This window comes from Leptodactylus fuscus, chromosome 6, assembly GCF_031893055.1.
Source record: "Leptodactylus fuscus isolate aLepFus1 chromosome 6, aLepFus1.hap2, whole genome shotgun sequence".
NCBI lineage: Eukaryota > Metazoa > Chordata > Amphibia > Anura > Leptodactylidae > Leptodactylus > Leptodactylus fuscus.
In genome coordinates this window covers 157,027,528-157,054,699 of record NC_134270.1, presented here as the reverse complement: position 1 = coordinate 157,054,699, position 27,172 = coordinate 157,027,528, and the positions used below count along the sequence as shown (strand labels likewise).

The 27,172-nt window shown below is 47.3% G+C and overlaps 3 protein-coding genes across 23 annotated transcripts in view; all 3 read right to left on the bottom strand.

The window, feature by feature from the left end:
• The window catches only part of EPN1 (epsin 1), a 42,492-nt gene extending 27,631 nt beyond the window's left edge, over positions 1-14,861 (bottom strand). For all 7 annotated transcript variants that reach the window (XM_075277706.1, XM_075277710.1, XM_075277708.1 and 4 more), the window contains exons 1-2: positions 14,709-14,861; positions 5,102-5,323 (exon numbers count right to left, since the gene is read on the bottom strand). The gene's annotated coding sequence lies outside the window, so the exon portion shown is untranslated. The remainder of the gene's footprint in view (positions 1-5,101; positions 5,324-14,708) is intronic.
• The window catches only part of ARCN1 (archain 1 coat protein complex I subunit delta), a 137,708-nt gene continuing 116,332 nt past the window's right edge, over positions 5,797-27,172 (bottom strand). The window contains exon 9 of the mRNA XM_075277716.1: positions 5,797-5,812. The gene's annotated coding sequence lies outside the window, so the exon portion shown is untranslated. The remainder of the gene's footprint in view (positions 5,813-27,172) is intronic.
• Positions 23,127-27,172, bottom strand: part of PHLDB1 (pleckstrin homology like domain family B member 1) — a 91,364-nt gene continuing 87,318 nt past the window's right edge. For all 15 annotated transcript variants that reach the window (XM_075277698.1, XM_075277691.1, XM_075277696.1 and 12 more), the window contains one exon: positions 23,127-26,019. In XM_075277698.1, coding sequence (XP_075133799.1) covers positions 25,879-26,019 — 141 coding nt within the window. In that variant the 3' untranslated portion in view covers positions 23,127-25,878. The remainder of the gene's footprint in view (positions 26,020-27,172) is intronic.

The following is a 27,172-nucleotide window of genomic DNA, read 5'->3' as shown; positions in this document are numbered from 1 at the left end:
GGACAAACAAAAATTTGGCCATGTCCGGACCCGTGTGTGTGTGTGTGTGTGTGTGTGTGTGTGTGTGTGTGTGTGTGTGTGTGTGTGTGTGTGTGTGTGTGTGTGTGGGGGGGGGGGGTCAGAGGGTAAAAACACTGGTGACTTCAGGGTAGGTTTTCCTACCCACAACCATGATCAGTATGTGAACGGTCAGAGTCTGACACTCAATCCCCGCACAAATCCTAGCCCGGCCTTCTCCGTTCCTTACAATCTCTAGTGCTAGGAAATCAGCAGGATGTAAGAGACGGGAAAACGTGTTGAAATCTATGAGGCCGGCGGCCGCTCCTTCCTTCCTTCCTTCCTTCCTTCCTTCCACATTGCTGTGTTTTACATCTTGATCTGTAAGCCGCATATTACACCAGCCTCCTAATTCTTTTACCTTGCTGGTTGATCTGGCAACAAGACCCGTCTATAATATTAACCGCATTAGCAATATTGCACGGCACGCAGGCAGAAGATGTAAGCACGCTAGGACGGCGCCTGTATATAGAGGTAGGGGGTGGTGGGGGCTCAATATAACACAGACTGGATGTACAAGTAGTTCTGGTTTAGTAGCAAATGAGGATACAACCGGTTACAGACATCAGCTGTGAACAGTGACAGCAACGTCATATGGAACAGTCTAGGCCACTGGATGTCTATAGGTACGTGACCACTTGTCAACCCCCACCACCACCGCCATGTAGGCACCAATTTACACATCTTTAAGCTCATAAAAGTATGGGTCTTAAGGTTGGGCGATTCTGCCGAGTATAAGCTGACCGTGCACCACAGGCATGTAAGAGAGTAGGACTATAAAGTAATAAACCATAGACTGCTATACACAGATATTCTGCTTGTCCCACCAAAATTAGTGGGTTTGTCAAACTATACTCTATACGTATGGGTGTTGTTAAAGGGGGTCTTTCCAAACCTCTAGCAGCTCCAACTTTTGGTATTCTTCAATAGGTGCTGTTCCACTGATTCCAGAACAGTTGGAATTTTCTCTCTAGCCCCCACCAATCCCAAGCAATCAGTGTAGTTAGTTTCATCACCATTGTGCTCTCTGCTATCAGGTGGGCGGTGCCTATCAGGTGGGCGGTGCCTATCAGGTGGGCGGTGCCTATCAGGTGGGCGGTGCCTATCAGGTGGGCGGTGCCTATCAGGTGGGCGGTGCCTGTCCTTCTGCTCCAGTCTAGGACCGCCCCCTAACAGCAGAGAGCATAATGGTGCTGATACTAACAGCAACGATTGCTCGGGAATGGTGGGGGCTAGAGAGAAAATTCCAACTGTGCCAGAATCAGTGGAGCGGCGCCTACTAAAGGATTATATTAAGATTGGGTAACACCAATATCTTTTCACTAAAGTCAGGTGAGCTGATGACTAGACATTATGAGGAATCTAGTTCAGCCTGTACTCAAGACGACAACCCCTGGCGGTCATGGATTAGGTTCGCTCAGGACAGTCTATTAGTTACCAACAACGAAAAGCACCTGCACCCTTGGCATCGCAACTTTACACTACTGCTGAAGGCTATGGCTAGCTGCAACTTCTACTTTGATCAGCTGTTCAACAGGGTGGCTGTATTATAGGAGAACATAGTGTATATATAAATGTTCATTATGTGCAGGGAGTATACGGGAAGGAGACAAAGGTCGCTAGATAAGCTTTCATGGAGGCAGGACGTAAAGCATAGCCATAAACAGGAGGATTACACAAGCCCTTCCTCACTAGTAATATAGAACTCCATGACTTCCTGCAACAACCCCAGCCTGTATAATATGGCTACCACACACGAATCCCATAATACTTTCATCTACCTCCTTCACTGAATATAGCCAACCATTCCACATCATTGAATAAAACTAAAGGGACACCCGTAGGTTGGCCATACGCAATGGTAGCCAGCAGTAGGACCAGCCAACCCTCTAATGCAGGGGTCCTCAAACTTTTTAAACAGTGGGCTGGAAGCAGAGCAGGTCGCACAGATATCGGGAGCGGTGCCCTCCAATAGGTAAAGTGAAGTGCGCTCCATGGCCTGGCCCGAGCTCCCCAGGAGCTTCATTATAAATGCACGCCTGCCGGCAATGTCGGCGGGGCCAGACAGAAGTGCTTGGCGGGCCGCAGTTTGAGGACCTCTGCTCTAATGTATACGGAGGTGCCCCATGTTCCCCAAATCAACTCGCCGTCCAATGTTGTATTTGTTGTATGTTGTAATGATGGGTTGTAGATTCCAGGGATCATTTATACCAGTGAGCTGGCGTAAATGAACCTAAATCCCAAACCATGATTCCTGCCATGCGCGTGGTTCAAAAGGAAAGTAGCACTTTTTGCGCAATTCCCCAATTTGTGACTTTTTCATAATAAATCCATCCTACGGAAGTGTGCGGTGGGCAGGCAGAAAACCGTGTGTATGAAGGGGAAGGAAGCGGGCGGCGAGATCACACATTATAAATGGTGGCTCCTATGTTACCCATATATAGATAGCCATTCCTATGATGAGAATAGGAAGTGATCTTCACAGAACAGGAAGTGAAAAGGACGGTTTTATTTAATATACAGTCGCATGAAAATAAAACAAAAATCGCCATCAAAACTTGTTTTTCGGACACAATACCTTTAAGACACAAGAGTACTACCCTCATCATCATCCTCATCATCTTATCAGTAAACAATACTGGAAAAACATGACTCGCGAAAGGTCACAAAATCAAAGAAATCTGCCCAGACTTGGTTTCTCATCCCTTGCAGAACGTTTTACGCCAACGAACAGCCTGAAAAACAGGAATGTTCCTTTTGGCGCAAGACGGTAGAACAGAAGGTCCAGTCATCCTTCTCCAGTAGATTCCCGAGAGCTCCGGGATGACGCATACTACCGTGTCCGCGACTAATTCACACGCGGCAGATTTTGTTGCAAAACCGTCTGCGACTGTACCGTTCACCAAAATGCAAGAGAGTCCAAGGGCTCGCCGCCAAAACAAGCCCAGTCGGACCGATAGAGCTGAATTACAGTCACAGAAATGTCTGCAACAAATCTGCTGTGCGTGTATACACCCCAAGGGTTAAACGAAGAGGAGGGAAGGATCAGTGCAAGACCGGAGGAGAGGAAACGGAGACCTCACTGGACGCCAGTAGTAAATGATTAGACCCGGCCGCTCATTACTCGCCGGTTTATAATTAGCTTACAGCAGATTCCAGCAATGTCAATGAGGCCCTGAGCACAAAGTACACGGCTGTCAATATAGATGTCGCTATATTACCCTGCCAGGGGTGGAGTATACCGCAGGCCTTCACATCATGTGTCACGCTGCCTGGTGCACAGTCATTTCGTTATGGAACAACCATATTCTGTAGCGTTGTACACAGATAGTTACCACCAATGTAATAGATCAGTCACAGACAAGCACACATTAGGACCATATTCCGAAAAGGCAGCCTGTCAGCAAATGGACCCCTTTAACCCATTCCATTGGACAGGTCATCAATATTTTATTGATGTGGATCTAGGACACCCCCTTCCAGATCAGCTGCTGGAAAAGACTGCAGGTTTTAGGTGAGAGGTGCGGCCTATTAACTGCTTACCGCAACACCATACACCGTCCAGCAACTGGGATCCGTATTGCAGCTCCTTGCCATTCACTTAAAGAGGACCTTTCATGGTTTGGGGCACAGGCAGTTCTATATACTGCTGGACAGCAGAGAGTGTGCTGAATTCAGGCTTTCCCGATCTGTGTCCCGGGTAAAGAGCTTTCGGTCCCGGTACCATAGCTCTTTACAGTCAGAAAGGCGTTCCTGACAGTCAGTCAGGAACGTCCTTCACAGCAGCGCCTATAGTGCTGTACAATGTGACCGGGGAGGAACGCTCCCTCCCCTCCCTGATAATACTTGTCTATGGACGAGCACTGTGAGCAGAGGGAGGAGGCAATCCTCCCCGCTCACACTGTACAGGGCGATAGGTGCTGCTGTGGAGAAGGACGTTCCTGACTTACTGTCAGGAACGCCCTTCTGACTGTGAAGAGCTATGGTACCAATAGCTCTTTATCCGAGGCACAGATCGGGAAAGCAGATGTGCGGTATTATATACCGCTAGAAAGCTGACAGTGCCCTGAATTCAGCATAAGGTCAGCTCTCTAGTGGCATATAATACCGCCATAATCAGAGGACATGAAAGGTCCTCTCTAAAAACGTTGTGCCATTAGAGACACTGATTCCCTACCCTGTGTTAACGGATAAGTGCCCTATTGCTAAGGGTCTGACCCCTGGAAACCCCAGCAAACAGAACGGGGACCTGAAAGTCCCCCTAAAGCCTTGTAGTGAATAAAGCACCAGTGCACTAACATGGCTGGTGCTCCATTTCATTCAAAGGGGCTGTCGGGACTGCAATGGGGCGCCAGCCACACAAATACACTGGTGCTTCATACATAAGGATGATTCATGGGAACTTTTCGGTCCGTGTTCACTGGATTGCTGGGGTCCCAGTGGTCGGACTCCAAGCAATGCAACACTTATTCTGTCATTAAGGGGAAGTGTCTGTAATGGCACAACCCCTTTAAATGAGACTCGGAAACAAACAGGTAGTGTAGCCATTGACCGAGAGGTCACTGGCTTGTGAAATGGTGCAGCGGAGTGCTGCAGCTCCTTCACGCAGCTGGTCTGTAGAGGTCCCCAGTGTCAGACCCCACCAATCTAATATTGACCAATATTTTAACAGTAGAAAACCCCTTTAACCCTGTCCTGGCCTGAAAGCCAGCGCTTGACCTTGAGTGATCAATATTGGCCTATGCTGATCTGGTCCTGAGCTCTCTTTTGGGTCACTAGCACAGCCCTAAACTGTTCCCTTTGCCCCAACTAGGCCAAACCATATGCACAAGTGTCAGTCAAAGGACCAGATCTGGTGAATCTCATCGATGACCTTATAGGTATCGTCCATGTCGACACATCAGGCATAGACTTAGCGAAGAACGACGGCCTTACGTATATAGCGTTTATACCGCAGCGATCAATATACATTATAAAGTGACATGAGTAATACCGCCATAACACAAGCAGCCTATACACCGCGCTATAAAACACGAGCGCTCACCTTTCTAAAGGAGGGATGCATCTTACGATAAATACTGCATCAGCACATCTTACGTCTCCATCGACATGCAAGACGACTCTTTAGAATCCGTGCGCGCTTCTCATCTACACCACAGGTCATTAAGGATATGGCGAATGGCAAAAAGACGGTAAACTCCCGGCAGAACTTTACTTTCAGTAGTAGGAGAAGTGTTAGCTTGTGGCGACTGCGAGGTTTCAAGGTCTGGAAGAGAGAAAAAAAAAAGACGTCATTTATAAAACTAGTCAACGCCACGGAACAGCATAGAAGCGAAAACCTACTGCGGCCATATAACAGCAAGAATAATATAATATGGGAGCGAATAACGGATAACAGGAAAATAATAAGAAGGAACAAAGTGTGCACATGTACGTGGAAACCTGCCCTTACTCCATAGGGTAAGTAACCCCACAAGGGTCATTATTACTATATGTACACATTACACAATACACCCTGCATACATACCGCACTCCCATGGGCAGCGCTACACATAGTACAACAGCGGTGACCTCTTCGCAACCAGCAGGTGACTACTATGACATGCTGTTTGGTAAGAGGTGACGGCTAAGGCCTGTGATTGGAGTGGGAGGACCTGTATGGAGACCGGAGCCTGGTACAGGTAAGTACTTGTTTGCTATGTATATTGGCCCACTAGCAGCCATATACAGTGATAAGCTATGTCTCCGATCACCCCTTTCAGCCTTTGCCTACCCAGATGCTTACTGTGATGTATAAACCTATTATTATATACCATGTCCACCTTACTACATGTCTTATAGTGGACACACGTGCTCAGGTTCTGGCCAAGTCTTCTCTGATTGTCAGAAGAGATGCTGAACAAGTACAAGGTTATTCTCCTCTGACAAGCAGAGAGGATTCTGTATTATTAGTGGGGGGAGGGAGATAAATGTGCCATAGGGTCCCGAGGCATCGGGAGAACTACTATGTATGAAGCTGGGGCCGGGATCATCCCTATAGGATAATACAGAATGCATATGGGGTGGTATAGCGCCCCACGGTGAGGCATTAGTGTAGTACAAGGCACCTTCTCCGATCGTGCTATAGATGGGGAGGGTCTGTGTAACAATAATCATTTCATAATACCAAAGATATAGCAATGTGACAAAATCTATATTCCTGCTCTCTGTATAATGGGAATGACTCAATCGGGAAAATCATTATCCCCCGCCATGTACCTTGTTACTAAGACAAAGTCCAGAGTGACTAGATAAGATAACGGTGAAGGCACTGTGAGCGGCACACCAGCAATGTAGTCACCGACTAAAGTGTTATTTACACATCCCAATGGAGGATCCGCGACACCCATAACTACTGCTGCAACAACTACACATTGGCACAGACTCCATTACAATCACCGTCCACATGGGGGGGGGGGGGGATTTGATCAAACGACCCGTGACGTATAGTTTTGCATTTGCACTGAGCCATTACTCCTACGATCACTTCCATTTCACCTATATAGATGCTAAAGGGTAACCATAGACCGTCCACAGCTGTAGTCTATTAGGCTATTCCTCCTGACCGCTCCGTACACATGCAGCAACCTACAATTGCGTTGGCTGAGTTTTTAGGCATTTTCAATGGGGCGAGGGGAGTAAGATGCCGCTAGACATTTCTGCTGGCCGCTTATCTCCTCTGAGAACAGAAGATTAAGCCATCTTTTCCCTGGTACCTGCTGAATGAAAGTCATCTGAATATCTAAAGCACGAGAAGATCGGGCAGATTGTAGAAATCCGCAACTATTGATTAAGTCTGTCTAACCTGCATGCTCAGCAGGAAGGGCTCAGTCCCAAACTGAATTTTCATATTGATATCCTATGCTATCCAGTGGGACGGGTCCTCGGAGGGCTCGGCATTTCATCTCTTGGGGTCAGACTCCCAAATCATCTCTCCGGGAGTCAGAAGTTGCCAGGGGTGGGATGGGTCCCTCAGCATTTCATCTGTTGGGGGTTGGGCGGCACAGCACTACATAGTGGTGGTTCTGGCAAACTGCAGCACAGCTCCCATGACTTTGCACCCGGAGGCCGCTAGAACAGAAGCTTTGTGTGGAATCACACAGCAATGACCTATTCTGTGTACAGGTCACCAATAGGAAAATTTGATTTAAGGCCAGGAGACCCCTTTAAACAAACATTTAAAGGAGTTGCCATTATCACTAAGGACCACTATGACACCATGACAACTGGTCTCCTTACTGGTCCTTACTCAGCTTTACTCACAGGTCACTTGGCCATTGGCTAGCCTGGAAATGGGGCAAGGAGAAAATCTGGCACCCTGCTCACCAGGTGCTGGGGCCTCTTTGCACTAGTGATCAGGGTCACCACCAATGTGCAGAAGTAACAAAGCAATGCTACTATTAGCCTACGTTTCCTTTAGTTCTTGCCTTCTCTAGGCCACGTTGCATGCTCTCTGCATTGTTACGATACTTTCTCGGCCCACCTCCTCAGACATAAGACCGGAGCAGAACTAAAACTAACAATTTTCCCTTTTTTCCACCCATCCTGACAATACTCTATATACCTAATCCTACATCCTCCTGTTGGATAAATTTCTACAATTAGCCCACCCATGTGAAATAGGGTTTGCAGGAGTTCATGTTCAATCCGTAGAAACCAACCCATTAAGATGTATGAAATGGCTTGCAATGCAATGAACCTGCCGCATGTGAACATACCCTAAAGGGAAAGGACGTGGCCAGGACGTGAACGCTAAAGGCTCAACATTTATGGCCATAATGTCACTGGGAACTCAATACCATAAATAGCCGAACCAGGATTAGGATCTCACAGACACTATAACAATCGGGCAGGCGGAATTGCACATTTGGCATCCATTATTTTCTCTGGACCAATGGAAATCTGTTCAGTAAAAATGGTCTTCAGCAGACTCAGACTTGAGATTATCCAGGATCGGGACTTGGGACCCTTGTTCTAGTGATCACTAGGCCCAAAAGAACAGCAGACTCAGCAATGGTCGCCTCACTGGGATGTACAGCACCAGCATCCGTGTACTGCATCAAAAACCTGCAGACGGACCTGCACCGAGAGTCAATGTATAGTTCAGGTTCTTGACCTCTGCAATGTCCACCATTTTGATGACATTTGGTATCAAAGGGTTACAAGCCATGTACACCAGTGCCCTGCATTGACTTGGTTTCCTAAATAAAATATAAAGTAAAATAATAAAAATGGCAACCCCGGACGTAGCATCTGTGAAACTCCTTCACATATCTGGCTGTCCTGCTGCTTCTGTCGTAGATGCTGCCAGCACGATGCTCATGTCCGTCGTTGGCTCAGGGATGGCAACACTGACCCAACATTTGCTTTCCGGAGACAAGGCCTTTGTCAGATTCGGTAACATGGCGTAAGATCAATGGGAGTCGTATATGGCCCACGTTGTGAAGTCTACAGGTGAAGTCTTCAGCTACGTCTATATAGTGGCACGGCGTGACTTGTGTCACATGGACGTGCTGTGAGGTCGGTAAAACCGTCCTACTCACAAACCACATCCTCATGTGGAAATTCTTGAAGGTTGGCCCCTGTCATTTCCAACTTGCTGTGTCATCTTCTCGACATATCTTGCCCTTCAATTATATACTGAAATTCGATGATGGTGATCTGACGCGTCCTATCAATATAACATCCATGGTGGAGGAACTTCGACCATAAATCGGCATTAAAGGGGTTGTCCAGGATTTTAAGAAAGTGCTGAAGTGGTATAACATGAAAAAAGTAACCGTGGCCTATCGGTTAAAGTCAGTGGTCCCCTTTGGTTCGGCAATGATCGCTCATGTGACCACTGGAGCCAATGACTTGCCTCAGCAACGATGCTTGCATATGACACGTGACTGCTGAGACCAATGTAGTGGTCACATAACTGACGTCATTGCTCAGGGACTGGCATGGGCCCCATGAAACGGCAACATATTTCCCGGGAGAGTATATATTATTCTATACTGCTTTCTGCTTAGGTTTGCTGGTAGTTACAACTGTTGACCTATCCTTAGGATATTTGATCATTGGGGGTCACAAATGACGTCAATATCTAAAAGCCCGCAGCTTCTTCCCTATGCTGATGACATCATGATCATTGGTCACATGGTACAGCAACACCTCAGTCCCAATCAAGTGAATGGGGCTAATCTGTAATACAAAGCATGACCACTACAACTGCCCTTGGTCACATAGATCAGGGGTCCCCCAATCACCAGTCCGCAAAGATCTTGCTTGAAGCCGGTCCCTGGTGCAAAAATAGGCTAGGGACCACCGACATTGATGACCTAAATGCTACGTCTTCTTCAACCAGCTGACTGGCGAAAGTTTTGGGTGTTGGACCAACACTGATCACATATTGATGACCAATCTGAACGGATGATCAATAGAAAACCACGGCTTTGTGGCCTTAACCTCAACTTTGTTGAAACCCCAGATGAGCCCTTTAAGCGCCCGTACATATACATGATATGTATGTAAAGAGCAGATGTATACCTGATGGGACAGGGATGTCTGGCATCACACAGACTAGTCACCGTACGTCTCCCATAGCAGAAGAAAGCAGATCGCGCACCTTCTACTATAAATTATTAAGGTTATTACAAGTCGTCCAGGAGCTCTATGACCTGTATAAAAGCACTGGAGGTTAATGAATAATTCACTTCTATTAAAGGGATTGTCTCACTATTAACATAGATCACCACTAGGACCCTGCTGATCCCCAGGGGTCCCCATTCCTTCTCATTGCACACAAATATACATACAGTATACGTATAAGCCACCACTGGCTACACCCAAAGCATTGGGCTATCGGTGCGACTCCTCACCATGACACCACCAATCCTTGTATTTGCCAAAACGGTGACCTATGGGACATATTATAGGTCAGCACATTTGCATTGATTTTTTTTCTGCAGCTTCTAACCCTACACTGTAAATAAACCTGCCACTACTGGACGTGCCCTGAAGTGTTACACAACAGGTTTTAGTAATGAGCGGCATCCATTATAGTCACTTGTCATCAATGACCGACATGTAACGTAGAGAGCAGACGCGTCTCGAAGACTAGGAATCTCCAGGCCCGCTTAGGGGACATATACTGTACTTCACATAAAAAAGCTGGATTACTTTCAGTAGGAGTCAGCACGCTGAACTAAAAGGAAGCGTCCTGCTGGTTTCTGGCACTGAAAGGGTGAGAGCCCGCGGTGCGGAAACGCAGCTTTTTTTGTTGCAGTTTTTTGAGCCCAACCCAGCTTAAGACTACAGAAGGAATGAGAAATCTATAGGAAGCTCTGATACATCTTACTCTGACTCAATCCACTCCTGGCTTTGGCTCAAAAAACGGAAGCAAAATCTGCAACAACAAAAAAGCAGCTTTGCCGCAACGCGAGGCCTTATCCAAACTCAGGGCTGTGCAGTCAATAGGCCAAACCACTGACTGACTACTCTGTTTCCTAGTCAGGCCACAGCCTCTGATAGGTCTATGTCTATACACATCAGAAGAGGCGGAGCAAGTGAAAAGTAACGTGAACCAATCACGAGACTGGAGGCGTGGCTCAGACTCCCAGTAGTCACAGATCACAGCTCAGATCTACTGCAGCACTGAAGGAAATAGAGAGGAGAAGAAGAGCTACGTCTAACCGAAATCCTACAGGTGCGCCCATCCAGCACACCGCAAGACTGTAGCTGATCTTCTGGGTCTCTCTGTACTCAGTCTGGCTCAGGTTATAAATATTAATATACAGTAAAACGTATTTAATCTATGCGCCGTGTACTTCCCGCAGCTTACTAGCGTCTATGCAGATACTTTATGTACACAGACAAATAAGATGGCCGCCTTCCCATAGTCATCTGAATAGCCTGCAAATGCCTAATATACAGGTGAACGTATAAAAGTGTTGAGACACATACAGAGACCCTCCGCTATATACTGCCAGTATGAGAGGGGCACGCCAAATAACTAGATCACTTTTATACCACAAGGAGCAGTCATTCTGATGTTATAAGCCACAGCGCTTTCATATGTTACCAAGATCACTGTTCTAAAACGAGCAAAACAACAGAAATATCACCAAATAAACACACAGGCGGGGAGGAGATTTTACCTGCAACATGAACCTAATATTCTTGACACCTACACTGAAGGGAACTTGTCAGCAAGACTGGGGGCAGTAAACTGCAATCCTCGTACATGGATGGTTCAGTGTCCCAAACCTGATGCCAGGTTCCCTTTAAGGGAGCCTTCACACAGAGTAAACACACTGCTCTTTCTGAACATAAACTCGTTCAGAGCGAGCAGCGTAAAACAGATCCCATTGATTTCTATGGGTGCCAGCATAGGCACGCTCCCCATTGAAAGCAATAGGTAAAAAAACCTCCTATTGATTTCAATGGGGAGCGTGCCTATGCTGGCACCCATAGAAATCAATGGGATCTGTTTTAACGCCGCTCGCTCTGAACGAGTTTGCGTTTACTCCGTGTGAAGGCTCCCTTAGGGTCCACGGAACCCCCTGCAAAAAATGACTCCCATTCATTTCAATGGGAGTCCCTCGCTTTTTTTCCCCACTAGCAATTTTTTTCAGCTAGCCGGAAAAAGAAGCGATATGGCTTATCTCCCTGCGGATTTTGGAGTCTACGGTTCGAGACTCCCCATTCGTTCGGGCCTAATCAGGAGTGGGATCATTGGCATACCGTAGCGACTAACAATGCGGAAACTCACACGGCGGTTTCCGTTATGTGAACGGGCCCAAAAAGTGCCCTATGCAGCTTCTTTTCTATTGTACATACAAACACACAAAATACATATACACACAAATAAATAAATATTATGCACACGCGTGTTAATAAAGGAAATAAGATGGCCAAAGCCTTGTTTGTATGACTGAGGGGTTGTTTAGGAGATGACACTGATGGCTGTCCTTATGGGCCATGCACCCTGGGTCTACACAGTGTACAGAGCTGGAAGCAGATGGCTCCTTACACTGTGTAATCCCGGCCCCTATACAGTATACAGAGCCATCTGCCCCCAGCTCTGCACCCCGGGGTTCCGGATAGTAATGCAATATTGATGTCCAATCCTAAAGACAAACTTTCAGGATCAACTCCAGGCCGCCCCCTGGCTCCGTTCACATTGTGTTTCTCCTAACGGTTAATGTATCCGTATATATTAAGCACCCAGTGTCATCCGTCACCCTTATATACCACAGATAACCTGGGCACAGCGCTGCAGTGTAAAGCACAGGGGGTGAAGGTACTTTGTGCCAAAGCTAATAAAAAGGAGACATCGCCCATAGAAGTGACTGACATCATATATAATCCGACCGCTCGTGCTTTATCATCAAATAGGGGTGCAAAACATTAGCGTCACCTAGGAAACCGGAAAAACTGCTGTTCTCCTATCTGTACGTATTACGGTGTGTTTACATCTGGTGGCGCCTGCGTGCGGTGCGAGGGCTAGTAACTGGACGCATGGCTACTATGTACATAGATTAGGATTGTCGGATGCATCAAGGAAATATATAACATGGAAAATAACAAGTCACCGGGGTCTGGTGCCAACTGCTGGGAAACGCTCTATGTCAAATTGGGCCACGGAAATGAACGGGGGTGATGCCTGCGCTGCCCGGGCACCATCACCGCAGACCCCATATAAGATAGGGATAACAAGCTAAAATGGGATTATCCCTCGGGTAGGACATTTAATACATCTACAATACAATGCTTTAATTCTGCAGAATAGACAAGACGCTCCAATCATGGATTCCTCCTAGTACCTGCAGACATTACAACCATCCTGAACACGTCTACCTCTAGTTCCTGTACCCGGCCCCCATACAGTCTCTTCCTCCAGCTCCTGTACCCGGCCCCCATACAGTCTCTTCCTCCGGCTCCTGTACCCAGCCCCCATACAGTCTCTTCCTCCGGCTCCTGTACCCGGCCCCCATACAGTCTCTTCCTCCGGCTCCTGTACCCGGCCCCCATACAGTCTCTTCCTCCGGCTCCTGTACCCGGCCCCCATACAGTCTCTTCCTCCGGCTCCTGTACCCGGCCCCCATACAGTCTCTTCCTCCTGTACTCGGCCCCCATACAGTCTCTTCCTCCAGCTCCTGTACCCGGCCCCCATACAGTCTCTTCCTCCGGCTCCTGTACCCGGCCCCCATACAGTCTCTTCCTCCGGCTCCTGTACCCGGCCCCCATACAGTCTCTTCCTCCGGCTCCTGTACCCAGCGGCCATACAGTCTCTTCCTCCGGCTCCTGTACCCGGCCCCCATACAGTCTCTTCCTCCTGTACTCGGCCCCCATACAGTCTCTTCCTCCAGCTCCTGTACCCAGCCCCCATACAGTCTCTTCCTCCAGCTCCTGTACCCAGCCCCCATACAGTCTCTTCCTCCTGTACTCGGCCCCCATACAGTCTCTTCCTCCGGCTCCTGTACCCAGCGGCCCCCATACAGTCTCTTCCTCCGGCTCCTGTACCCAGCGGCCCCCATACCCCAATATGGTCTCTTCCTCCAGCTCCTGTACCCGGCGGCCCCCATACCCCAATATGGTCTCTTCCTCCAGCTCCTGTACCCGGCCCCCATACAGTCTCTTCCTCCGGCTCCTGTACCCGGCCCCCATACAGTCTCTTCCTCCGGCTCCTGTACCCGGCCCCCATACAGTCTCTTCCTCCTGTACCCGGCCCCCATACAGTCTCTTCCTCCTGTACCCGGCCCCCATACAGTCTCTTCCTCCTGTACCCGGCCCCCATACAGTCTCTTCCTCCAGTACCCGGCCCCCATACAGTCTCTTCCTCCTGTACCCGGCCCCCATACAGTCTCTTCCTCCAGCTCCTGTACCCGGCCCCCATACAGTCTCTTCCTCCAGCTCCTGTACCCGGCCCCCATACAGTCTCTTCCTCCGGCTCCTGTACCCGGCCCCCATACAGTCTCTGTACCCGGCTCCTATACCCCAGCACAGCCTTTTCCTCCGATTTCCTGCTAACCTCTCTTTTCTGCTGAGCCATGCATGGCTGGAAACAATATCACGAAAAGTCCCTGCAAACCGAAACAAAGGCTGGGACTGAGCCAAGGCACAAAGCTGCCAATCACCAGTCTACAGGCCCTATGACAACTCTGATGGGCAGGGGTGGTAGTAATCTCTGCAGCCCACTGGAGACCTAGACATGAATATTACATGATCCCATAACATGCACCATCAGCCATGACACAGTGAGTGCCCAGGAGCATGCACTGGGCAGGTTTGCAGCTTTGGGTGGGATTGGAGCAGTGACAGCTGCTGCAGCACCAGGTCCTATCACACACATACAGATGTAATGACAGATCAATGCTAGATCTCACAGGCTCCATCTGTCACAAGCCGCAGCATTCACCCCAAGAGCTGCAGGCAGGGCGTAGGAGGGAGAAGGGAGGAGGAGGGCACCCGGACCAGGAGCCAGCACAATGGGGAGACATGGCCAGGTACCGGGGCTGATCCGCAGCACCTTGGATGTCAGCAATGTAATGCTACAAATGTCACCACCATCACACGTCACATAGTCGGTGCTAGCCCGCCGCCCCGCACCCGTCACAGTCCACTACCTCTCAGCACAGCTTCCTGCGGCGGCCGGTGCCCACAGCTGCCCCTCCACTTCCTAGTAATGGAGGTTTCCTCATTCGACCGAGGCCTCCCTCCTGGTGTCTCCGCTACACGGCCAGCAGCAGCAGTATACGCCCCAAAGCCTACGCCCTTTCACCCCCGGAAGTAGAAGAAGAGGAAGAAGCTAGATTGCTGGCAGTGTGTTGCACAAGATGTCGCCGCTTCCGCCCTTAGCATGACGTCACTTGTGTCGCACCTACAACATTCAAATCTTTATTAACAAGGTGCGGCATTACACTTTGAGACGCCTGGTTTGAAAAATTGACCTTGTTGCAAATAGCAACCAATCAGGGCGCAGCTTTCAGTTCGTAAGTGGCCGTTGTAAAATGATTGCTGCGTTGTGATTGGTTGGTTTTGATAAATGGCTCCATCTGTATCACACTGGGGTTATTGTAGTGAGGAGATGAATGCAAGGGGCTCAATGTGAACATGTCAATAAAAGGGTTTACAAGGCTTTAATATTGATAACCTATCCATAGGACAAGTCATTGATATCAGGATGGGGGAGGGGTCAACTCCTGGCATTCAGCAGATTTATGGGGCTTCGGGGCCTGTGACATCACATCCATCAGTAATTTCACCTTTCCGCAGCGCAGTCCCATTTAAGTGACTGGGACTGAGCTGCAATACCAGGCACAGCCACCACGCATAGTAGACAAGGAAGATTCTGCAGTGCCGACTGATTGGTTGGGCTGCCAGGAGTCGGACTCCCACCAATAAGACATAAGTGACATCCTAAGGGATGCTTGCCAAGTCTCCTGGAATCCCCCCCCCCCCCCAAATAAAAGGTGACCCTTGACCATCCCAGTAGAGTGGGAGACTCTCCGAGACCCTGAATAATGCTCATGGACTAGGCTCTCAGTTATATTATATGTGACAAGGATCACATAACAAAAAAAGATGCAGCTAGCGCATTTCATAGCCACGTCACAAAGATGGTGTGCTAAAAAGGGGGGCTACAAATCCCTGAAAGGGGAGACGTTAAAAAGAGGTTGTACCCATACCATGCCCCTGCAAAAGATGGCACATATATCTTAAGCAGGTATTCCAAATAGAACAAATTACCTGCTATCCAAATGGTTTCCCACCACTGGGACCCCGACCGGTCTCGAGAACTGGGGTGTTTGTGCTCCCCAATTCCATCCAAGGCACTTTATCATACAGCATGTGCCGCACCATTCATTTGAATGGGGACCACTGAAAATAGTTGAGTAAGAGGGGGTAACTTGTTCTAACTGGAATACCCCTTTAAGGAGAACCTGACAGTTTGGTATGAAACACTAAAGCACCCAGAAACACTTGCAGTAAGATGGCCCCTCCATCTCTATAACGCATCTCCATGTCCTCTTACGCAGTATTTCATAACATTTTTGACGTCTGTTTTCTCATTTTACCTCTGATTGTTGCCACGAGCTTGGAGCTATGGAGATGACTGCGTTGCATCCAGAGATAGTATCAGTACCTGGCAGGACACGCGCAGGCAAAGCGACATTTAAGGGAAACATTAAACAAAAACCGCCTGCTGGGAGTTGTAGTTGGAGGGGCTCAGGTGGGAGTCCACATTTAGGGAGAATTTGATATAACCGGCTTTATATTAACATTAAAAATTCAGATTTTTGTCTTGTTCTCTCTGTCCCTATATTAATACAACTCTTCGTTGCGCTGCTGTCGGGGATTAACCCTCCAGATGTCAGGCAGTCAATTTTTGCCTGGATTTACTATTCATTTTCTTCTATTCTTGTAGACTCTTAAGTAACACTGACATGGTAGCAGATTAACCCCCATCTGGCATCATGATACAGAAGTCAAGTCGGACTTAACCAAGCATATGATAGCCGGGCTACACCACTAAACTGCATTGTCTGAACAGTCCAGAATAAATCCGTAACCTAAACTGAAAGGGTCAGAAAGACAGATTGGTCTCAGCTACAACTGGCCTTACAAAATCGATGGCTAACATCTGGGATGCATTGGGTGGTTGATCCATATGCGGTTGGTGGATCTGATCATTAATGTGTATGGTCACCTAAGATCCAGATAGGGACATGTATGACTAACATAACACTGCAGTGCACTGCATATACTCTGAGTATAGGAATGTAATGGCGGGTTTCTTTCTCTCAGTCCTGATCATAGAGATAGGAACAGAGGATAGAGAGAAAAGTGCAGCCATAACAGTGTGGTTGCAGAGTTCTCTCTATGACTTAAGAAGAAAACTCAATTTGTCTATGCGGGTTTATCTTCTGCTCTGAGTATCAGACCCCAGACAGTACCTATAGCGCTGTACTGTGAGAGCAGTGAGGAATGCCACCCCTGTCTATGGACAAGCACTGTGAGCAGAGGGGAGGGGGCGTTCCTCCCCTGTCTCACAGTACAGTGCTATAGGCGCTGCTGTGAAGAAGGACGTTCCTGACAGATTGGGCGTTCCTGACAATCTGTCAGGAACGCCCTTCTGACTGTGAAGAGCTATCGGTGCCGGTACCGTAGCTAGATCGGGAAAGCAGATACAGCACACTGTCGGCTTTCCAGCGGTATATAAAACCGCCTGTGCCCCAACTCATGAAAGGTCCTCTTTCAGACCCATCTCTTATAACCAGAAACCTAAAGAGTACCCTCTGTCCATATCCATTACCCCCTGAACAAAGGGCCTCATATACACTAGAGCAAAGTCGGCCAAACCTGCTTTCCCCTTGTTTCCTTGATGCCGTCATATAGTCAGGATGGGGCTCATCAGTGCCCCTCTCAGAATACATACAGTCAAGACTGGACGATACAACTTCCCCACTACTAGCCTACGGTCAGAACCTGGCCCAACTCTACCATATTGTAATAAAACTGTACCGAATGTACCGAAAGCCATCATACAGTACTGGATACAACAAAGCCATTCATTCGCACAGTGGTGGTGACCAAGACCCATTTATCTCCCTTGAGAACAAAAAGAGTGGTCATGTTGAAATCCAACATGCTCATTTTTTTTTCTATAAGGTGTAAAAGGGAATAAAGTCACACATTTTTGCACAAGATCAAAATTTTCCAAAAAAATGGAACTTATTTATGCTTTCTTTGCCATAAAACTGGCATACAAGGCAAAATAAGGCTCCATGCACACATTTAAGTGTGTCATCCGATGCTCATCCGGGGGGCGTCTGGTGGTCTGTTCCAATTAAAATAGAGCAGGTCCTATCTTACTCTGTATCATCGGAACGGACTGGATTGAATTGGAGGCCCCCATAGACATGAATATATAACACAATGCACTTTCAATGCACTTTCAATTTATTTGACAAATACATTTTTTACGGCACTTTCCCCAAAAGGGGGCGGTGGAGAGCATGCAGAAATCTTCCATAAATGATGCCGGAAATCTATTCCAATGTATAGATTCCCATCCAGCTGAGCGCCCCATATATGAGAAGCCCTGGATCTTGTCAAAAATGAGGCGCACCCTCTGCCGGCTTCATCACACTGAGGTTTTTGGTGCTGATTTTGACACTGAATCAATGGGTTCCTTTTTCAGCGAGTGGAAAAAGGAACCCATTCAAGTCAATGGGAGGCTTTTTTTCCACATGGATTCTGATGCGGATTCAGCGTCACAATCAGCGCCAAAAAACTCCATGTGAATGGACCCTAAATCTCCCCCCATGAGTTATGAGCTCACTCATAAGCGTTTCACTTGATTTACAGTTCCGGATTTTTTGTTCTTGTGTACGAGGATGTCAGTGTTCTACGTACATGAAATAGGAAGTAAGAGAGAAACCAGGAACCTGAAAACTCACACATTGCACCTTTTATAGCGCGGAGTGGAGGAGGGGGAGCTGGGAGGAGAAGGGTTAAACACCTCCTCACCTCACCATTGCTATGTATTAGGTGACGGCCCCAGGGACTCTGTTTTCTGTGTAATAACCGTATATAACATGAGATTCTGTCTCTCGCTGGTGTACAGTACAGATCTGGTGTAATTGGATTATATCACGCTCCGCTCAGCAGAGTTGTGTGAGTCATGGAGCATGAAACAGAGTGAACACCCCTGAGTCAATAGATCCCTGAGTCACATCCTCATGTCAACCTGCCATAGAAATAGTGACTATATTATCATATTAACCCCTGAGGGGGCCAAACACATTACATTACTGGGAAGCAATCCCACCAATTTTGATGGGACCGGCCATTCACCTCTTATGTTTGGTGGTGTTCTGACTGCCCTGATATCTGGAGGGTTTCCCTGCGGTCAGGGGCCGTCTGTCCATGGATTACATCCCTTTACTGTTAAGAACACATACTCATGGCTTTTTTGGTCAACCAACCACCTAGCATGTATGGCCAGTATGGCGTCCAGGTCTGTTGGAGGATCAGAACAGAAATATGGACACGATCCTGATCCATTCTAGTAGTGACCTGAGCTGAGATCTCAGTGAGTTTTTTGGACTGGATTTTGAATCCGCCTCAGAATCCGTCTCCATAAAACGCTTCCCGTTGTCTTCACTTCTTGCGGAAAAAGAAGCGAGCTGCCCTATCTTGACTCGGATTCCGCGAATGACTCTGCTGCGGCGTCTGCGGTGTGAGACTCCCCCCCACTAGGCCCATTCATTTGGGCCTAATCTGGAGCAAATTGCCGCAGGAGGCGTTTTTTGGAGGTGGATTCTGAGGCGGCATCCGCGTCAAAATCTGGTCCAAAAACCTCTGTGTTGAACTCATCCTAAAGGTCTCCATTCTCTATGAAGGGGTCGGTCAGGTGTCCATTTTTTTTGCCTACGAGATGGGCTTGTAGGAAATTTTTGTCTGTTGATTTCTGAAAGACATTTCAACAGAGACTTCAAAAAATCTCAGGATAGGTGTGAACCAAACCGAAGACTATATGTTTGTATGCTATGTTGGAGGTATATGTCATCATGATAAAAATGGAGTACTTTTGGAGAAAACAGCATTTGATTCAGGTGACCCTAACCAATCTATCTTCAGGGCTGAGTGGATATTCTGCCCATATTAGCACTTGGGCAAAGTATTATGCGTCATAATACTGTGTGCAGGAGCCACTATGGGGGATAATACTGTGTGCAGGGGCCACTATGGGGCATGATACTGTGTGCAGGGGCCACTATGGGGCATGATACTGTGTGCAGGGGCCACTATGGGGCATAATACTGTGTGCAGGGACCACTATGGGGCATAATACTGTGTGCAGGGGCCACTATGGGGCATATTACTGTGTGCAGGGGACACTATGGGGCATAATACTGAGTGCAGGGGCCACTATGGGGGATAATACTGTGTGCAGGGGCCACTATGGGGCATAATACTGTATGCAGGGGCCACTATGGGGCATAATACTGTGTGCAGGGGACACTATGGGGCGTATTACTGTGTGCAGGGGACACTATGGGGCGTAATACTGTGTGCAGGGGCCACTATGGGGGATAATACTGTGTACAGGGGCCACTATGGGGGATAATACTGTGTGCAGGGGCCACTATGGGGCATAATACTGTATGCAGGGGCCACTATGGGGCATAATACTGTGTGCAGGGGCCACTATGGGGCATAATAATGTGTGCATGGGCCACTATGGGGCATAATACTGTGTGCAGCGGCCACTATGGGGCATAATACTGTGTGCAGGGGCCACTATGGGGCATAATACTGTGTGCAGGGGCCACTATGGGGCATAATACTGTGTGCAGGGGCCACTATGGGGGATAATACTGTGTGCAGGGGCCACTATGGGGGATAATACTGTGTGCAGGGGACACTATGGGGCATAATACTGTGTGCAGGGGCCACTATGGGGCGTAATACTGTGTGCAGGGGCCACTATGGGGCATAATACTGTGTGCAGGGGCTACTATGGGGCGTAATACTGTGTGCAGGGGCTACTATGGGGCGTAATACTGTGTGCAGGGGCCACTATGGGGCGTAATACTGTGTGCAGGGGCAGTTATGGGGTATAATACAATGTGCAGGGGCCACTATGGGGGATAATTGTGTGTGCAGGAATGCAGGGTGGGGGGGTCGTCGGTCGGTCAGGGTCTTCAGAGAGGGGGAAGGGCGAGAGTTCGCCCTAAATTTTTTCTCGATTTAAGCACTGGTTACAGCAATGGATGAAATGTGCCTGCAGCTCCTTCTATTAATGTACCTGGAGTGGCGCTGCAACCCTGTGCACTATATAGCAGTGGGGGAAGCACACTTGAATAAGAGCACCTGCATGTACGCTCTGACCACTACAAGTGTCAGACCATATCTATCTATCTTCATATGTAATATTTGGGGGGAGCACGATTACTATTGGGGGGCACTCTGCTTGGTCCAGTTATTTTTGGTACGGCTTTATGTGGGCACTCTGACCACTATCTGCTTGGAACAATTATTATTATTGTACATTATGTGCTTGATACGGTCATAGCTGAAAGTCTTCATGTCAGTCTGGGCAGAATGGAAAAGATAGGGAAAGCAAATGACTGCAGTCAGAGAAGAGGCAATGTGACTCACTATTGGATATACCCTGGTTTTCGCTGCTGCTGAGATGAATCAGTATTGTATTCACTTGTAGGGTCTAAAACAGGGCGACGTACTGTGTGACACTGGTCTCTGACCACAATGTGCTCAATTTATAGTGGTGTTATTTAGTTATGGTATGGTGATAACATTCCGTTACAGAATAGTGATTAGATTTAGTCACTGTACTGTGATATCATTCATTTACAGTATTTGACAGACTTTCATAGACAGTATGGCAGTATTATTCAATTTACAGTCACTATACAATAGTATTCATTTACAGTATTTGACTGTCATTAACAGTATGGCAATAATATTCAGTTACAGTATGGTGGTATTTTTTCATCACTGTATAGCGGTTTTATTCATTTACAGTATTTGACATTGTCATAGACATAAATCCTGTATAGTCTATTGCTGCCGTCATACTCCCTTCTACAGTTGAGTGATCTGGCTCATAATCGGCCGGGTTCATTACGAATTTTCCCAAAAATTTCGGGTTCCTGAATGTATTAATGTGGCTTGCTGTCAGGCCGGACTACTTGCACACACTGCAGGAATTTACCACGGTGGCCAGGCATTGTACGGTAGTGAAGGGGATTTTACGATATGGTTTTTCGGGCGTGCTGCTCCATTGGTCACGGTTTTGTTGCAGTTTTGTTATAGTTTTCCCCATTGACTGCAGTGTTAAAACCACATGTAAAAATCGGGACCACAGGATTTACATGCTAGACTGTGATGTGGGTTTTCTTAGAAACATGTACGCACTGCACTACAGTCTTCTGTATATACTGAGAGCGTATAGTAAAGTCCATACACATTAGTCTAAGGCCGGGTTTCCACGTTCCTAATTTTTGCATCCGGTTTTTGAAACCCGAATCCCGTGCGGATTACAAAGGGAAAGAATGTAGGCTGCTGATAACCCCTCTTTTTTTCAGTTTTTAGGGTCCCGAAGCATTACAAGATGCATCAGGTTTATCACAGTGGCTCGCGCTGTGTGACAGACTTGGCACATCTTACTAGACATCCTATTTTTGTAACCTCTTTGCTGGCTTACTTTATGTCAATAGTGTACCAAAAGTTTGGGAACATTTTGAGGCCCCGTTCACACGGGGCACGGGATGGCAGATTTTGATCCTGATTTTGATGCGGTAATCCGCATCAGAATAGGACCAAAATGCGCCTGCCGTAGCTTTCAACAGTCACGGCTTCCCACTCCAGAGTAGGCCCAAATGAATGGGGTGCTGCCGCAAAGCGGATGCCGGGACTAAATCAGCCGCGGAACCTGCCTGAAGAAAGGGCAACTCGCTTCTTTTTTCCGTGAGCCAGAACATACCGCTCACAGAAAAAAGGAAGCTAGCGTTCATTTGGGCCTACTCCAGAGCGGGCAGCCACGACTTGCACAGTAGTGGAAACGGCCATTTTCTCGTGGCCTGTGGGCATGCGTAGTCTGCTCGAGGCCTTAGAAGTTACAAGCCACCGCCGGAAGAAGAGGCTGAAGATGACGCTGCTGAAGAAGAGGAGGCGGTGCTGGAGAGTTCTCTCGCAGCATTGGGGACTCCCTCAGTGCTGTCTGAGCGCTGAGGCCCGCCCCCAGTGCTGCGAGAGAGCTCATTAGCATACCGACAAGAAGCGGGATTGTAGGCAAATGGTGGCGCGGAAAAGACGATGAAAGGTAGGAGACGAATAGCCTTTCTTAAGGCTATTCCGACGTGGTTCTTAGAAAAAATCATGTCTGAGTGGTAGGATCCCTTTAAGCCTACATATACACCATTTTTTTGTCACAAACTGAGCCATAATTCCGGTACATTTCGTCCCGGCTAATACCGCATCTAAAAACAAGACTGACAATAGGTTTTTGGTCACCTCCCTTTTATTTAGGAATATATGTGATATGATTAGGATTGGGCATAAATATGGGATACAATTACTTGTACTAAGATGATTTGTCAACATGATACAGATGTCCATCCCCTGATACACATATATACGTACTGCGGTGATTCTCTCTGGCCCCCCAAGGGAACCTCAACAAAAAAAAAACAAAAAGAACAACGATCCTGCCGTGAACATAAAGATGGCCGCTGAAACTGATGCTCCATAGGCAAAGTACATTGAAGGTTTCTGTTAAAATGAATACAAGGTAAAGGCACAAGTGGTATAAAGGAGTAACACAACAAAGGTGTCCTTGGTAATAATATAATATATATCTTTATATACGTATCTGTCGCCGCCATGAGCCGCTGTCATGGCCGGCTTGTCATAGAAGAGACTGTATTACTGTAAACCAGGTAGCCAGACTCGAAAATAATTAGATATTAAAAATATACAGATATAAAACGGCATCTAAACCCCCGATCAGAGCTTAAAATTGGTACAAACCTAAAAAAAATGAAATATCACTCAAATTTTCTATTCATAAAATTGATGTAACCACACAGTCTGCAGCTGCACTTGTAAGACATGGTAACATGGGAGGTCGCTGGTACCATTACATGGAGTTCATGTCCTTATGGAGAGGGGTTGGCTCACAACCACAACTTGGCTATCCCCAGGATTGGTGAGGAGGGGTGAAGGGTACCCTAAGCATGAGAATGGCCGTGCCATGTCTCAATGAAGCGAGCTGAGTGCTGGACACCGCTGAAGTGAATGGAGCAGCAGTGCGCATGCGTAAGACAAAGGGGCACAATAGGTGTCAGCGGGGGGCGCTCTCACGGGATAGCTGATAAGTTGTGATTGTGATTTCAGGCCTTGTTCACATCACGTTTTTTTCTCTAGATCGGTCTATAAAAGGTATTTAGATATTCACATGTCTACTGATGCTAAGGTTCTGTTCACATGACATCTACGATGCAAAATCTCTCAGTATACACACTAACTATATCCACGGGGTAACAGTATATTGCAAAAAAAATTGGTATATCTCAGGGGCACTCATTTAGTATACATCCCTCGTACACGATACATGGGGTTTTTTTGGTTGTTTTTAATGTAGATGGTGAGCCCCATATAGGGATCACAATGTACGTTTTTTCCTATCAGTATGTCTTTATAGTATGGAAATAAATCCACACAAACACGGGGAGAACATACAAACTCCTTGCAGATGTTGTTCCTGGCAGGATTCGAACCCAAGATGCCAGTGCTGCAAGGCTACAGTGCTAACCACTGAACCACTGTGTTGCTCCTACACGATACATGTAGTGTGAACAGAGCCTAACAGATGCATTATGGAAACATTAAAGGGGTATTCCAAGACTAAGATATTGGTGACTTATCCTTAGGATCATCAATATCAGATTGGCGGGTCTGTTCGGACAAGCACTTTGGGCTCTTCAGTTCTTACCAAGCACAGTGCCGTACACCGTATAGTGGCCGTGCTTGGAATTACAGCTCTGATTCACTTGAAAGGGACTGAGCTGCAAGCACAGGTCATGGCTGGAAGCAGTGGTCATTAAAACGCCGCTGTTGCTCTGATCCGCTGATTTGTGAGGGTCCCAGGTATCAGACCTCCATCGATCTCATATATATATATATATATATATATATATATATATATATATATATATATATATATATATATATTTATGTAGATTGTGAGCCCCATATAGGGATCACAATGTATATTTTTCCCTATCAGTATGTCTTTGTAGTATGGGAGGAAATCCACGCAAACACGGGGAGAACATACAAACTCCTTGCAGATGTTGTTCCTGGCAGGATTCGAACCCAGAACTCCAGTGCTGCAAGGCTACAGTGCTAACCACTGAGCCACCGTGTTGCCCCCACTGATCTAATATTGATAACCCTATCCTAAGGATAAGTCATCAGTATATTAGTCCTGGACAAGCCCTTACTAAACTAGTAATACTTCTCTCTACGTTTCTAGCCTAGACATTACTCCTATACACGAAACGTGATGTGAACAGGGCTGAAGATGCATAAAACAAGTGGCAAACGTGAAAATCTGTAAGAAGAGTCAGACAGACTAGAGAGGAGATCTTGTTTTGGGCTCAGCCATGGGGTCTTTCCGCCGGAGGACGTCCATCTGATCTCTCCTTGGCACATTCTAGCACATACAAGTGATCAGGACAGTTCTTGACTTGCTTTAGTCCGCACTGACACGTAACTGAGAGAAAAGCCACTTCATTGTGAGAAAATATGACACGTCCAGGATCAACCTAGTCCAATGGTAACACGTACATCGTGCGCTCGAGTCTCTACAATGTCCCAAGTCTGTGAATCTTGCACTTTCACGTACGTCGGTTTTCCTTGGAGATCTCTCCATATATACACACGCGCATGTGCGCACAATCGCCCTAGAAGTACTCATGTACAGAAAACAACTGGATATTCAGAGATAGCGTCCTCCATTTCTTTTTTTAGCACAGCAAGGGACAAGCTATAGATACATGGAGACAACACAACCTCATACATGACAATATGGATAATAATACTTTACCTTAAGAATGTACAAACCAATAAAAAGGAATCCGTTTTATTACATAGCGTCCATAGAATAATACAATACATGGCGTTCTCTTTTTTTTTTTTTCGCAATTTCATTGAGGTTCCTGAGGAGCGTAACAGTAATGAGCGCCGAGACCGTCCTCTGCATCAGTTCATGAACTGCGTGTATCCCTCAGCTCCCGTCACAATGACGTCCATCCAAATCCGCATGGCCTCTGGGGTAGGAGCCACCATATAATACAGCCGGTCATGAGTTTTGACGCAGAAGGTCAGAGCCGGGTTTGGACTCTGTTAAGAAGAAACACAAATGGCGGATTATTAGCTACAGGTCGGTCATTGCTGTTGGTAAAATCTGAATTAAAACAAAATAAAAAATTGATAATTAAAAAATAATAAAATAAATACAATATCAGTCGCTAACGTTATGTAAATGTAAGGCCCCGGTCACATGATTTGGAGTTGACAAGGACATCAGTGAGATTCAACGTCGATTCCATATCCCATGTATCTAACTAGGGCTTCTATAACCCAGTTCACATACAATGTGATATTGCAGCTGATTTTTGGGTGTGCAATGGAAATCTGGCAGAGGGTTAGCCCCAGTAAATAAGAATGGGACTAGTCTTTGTGTCGATCTGGCACTAGTGGGGTCTGACCGCAGAGATCCCCACTGATCCTGAAAGCGGAGGGCATTTTAACCCCATAGTGAATTCAGCCGGGCAGGTGGAGAGGCAGATCCATGCTCCCATTCATTGAGAGAGCCCCAACAGATCAGCTATTTATCAGTAAATATGCCTGGTGGCATAACCTCTTCAAGGGGTTAATCTTAACTTATCTTCCTGTACATGATGAGCGCACTCCAGCATGATGACGAGCGCGCCCCACCAGGATGACGAGCGCGCCCCACCAATTATGAGAATGGGGATCCTGTGTCCCATATCATGTCCTTACTGAAAAGAGCAATGGCTGCCTTGTACGCAGCAGCTCCTTTCAGAGTCTATGGGACTGGTGAGGATAGCTATACCCCAATATACTCACCCATAGAGACAAAAGCAACAGGGCACATGCGCAGCCATTGCTCCATTCAGGATATATGGGACTCTCTTATTACCATGGGACACTTACTACCTATACCTTGGACACAAGATAATTTGGGATTGCTGTATAACCCCCTTAAGCAGACGTGTGAACATATCCTAACTACCCCATCATGATGACGAGCGCACCCCACCACGATGACGTGCGCACCCCACCACGATGACGTGCGCACCCCACCACGATGACGTGCGCACCCCACCACGATGACGTGCGCACCCCACCACCACGATGAATGGGGATCCTGTGTCCCATATCATGTCCTGATTGAACAGAGCAATGGCTGCCTTGTACGCAGCAGCTCTATGGGGCTGGTGAGGATAGCTATACCCCAATATACTCACCC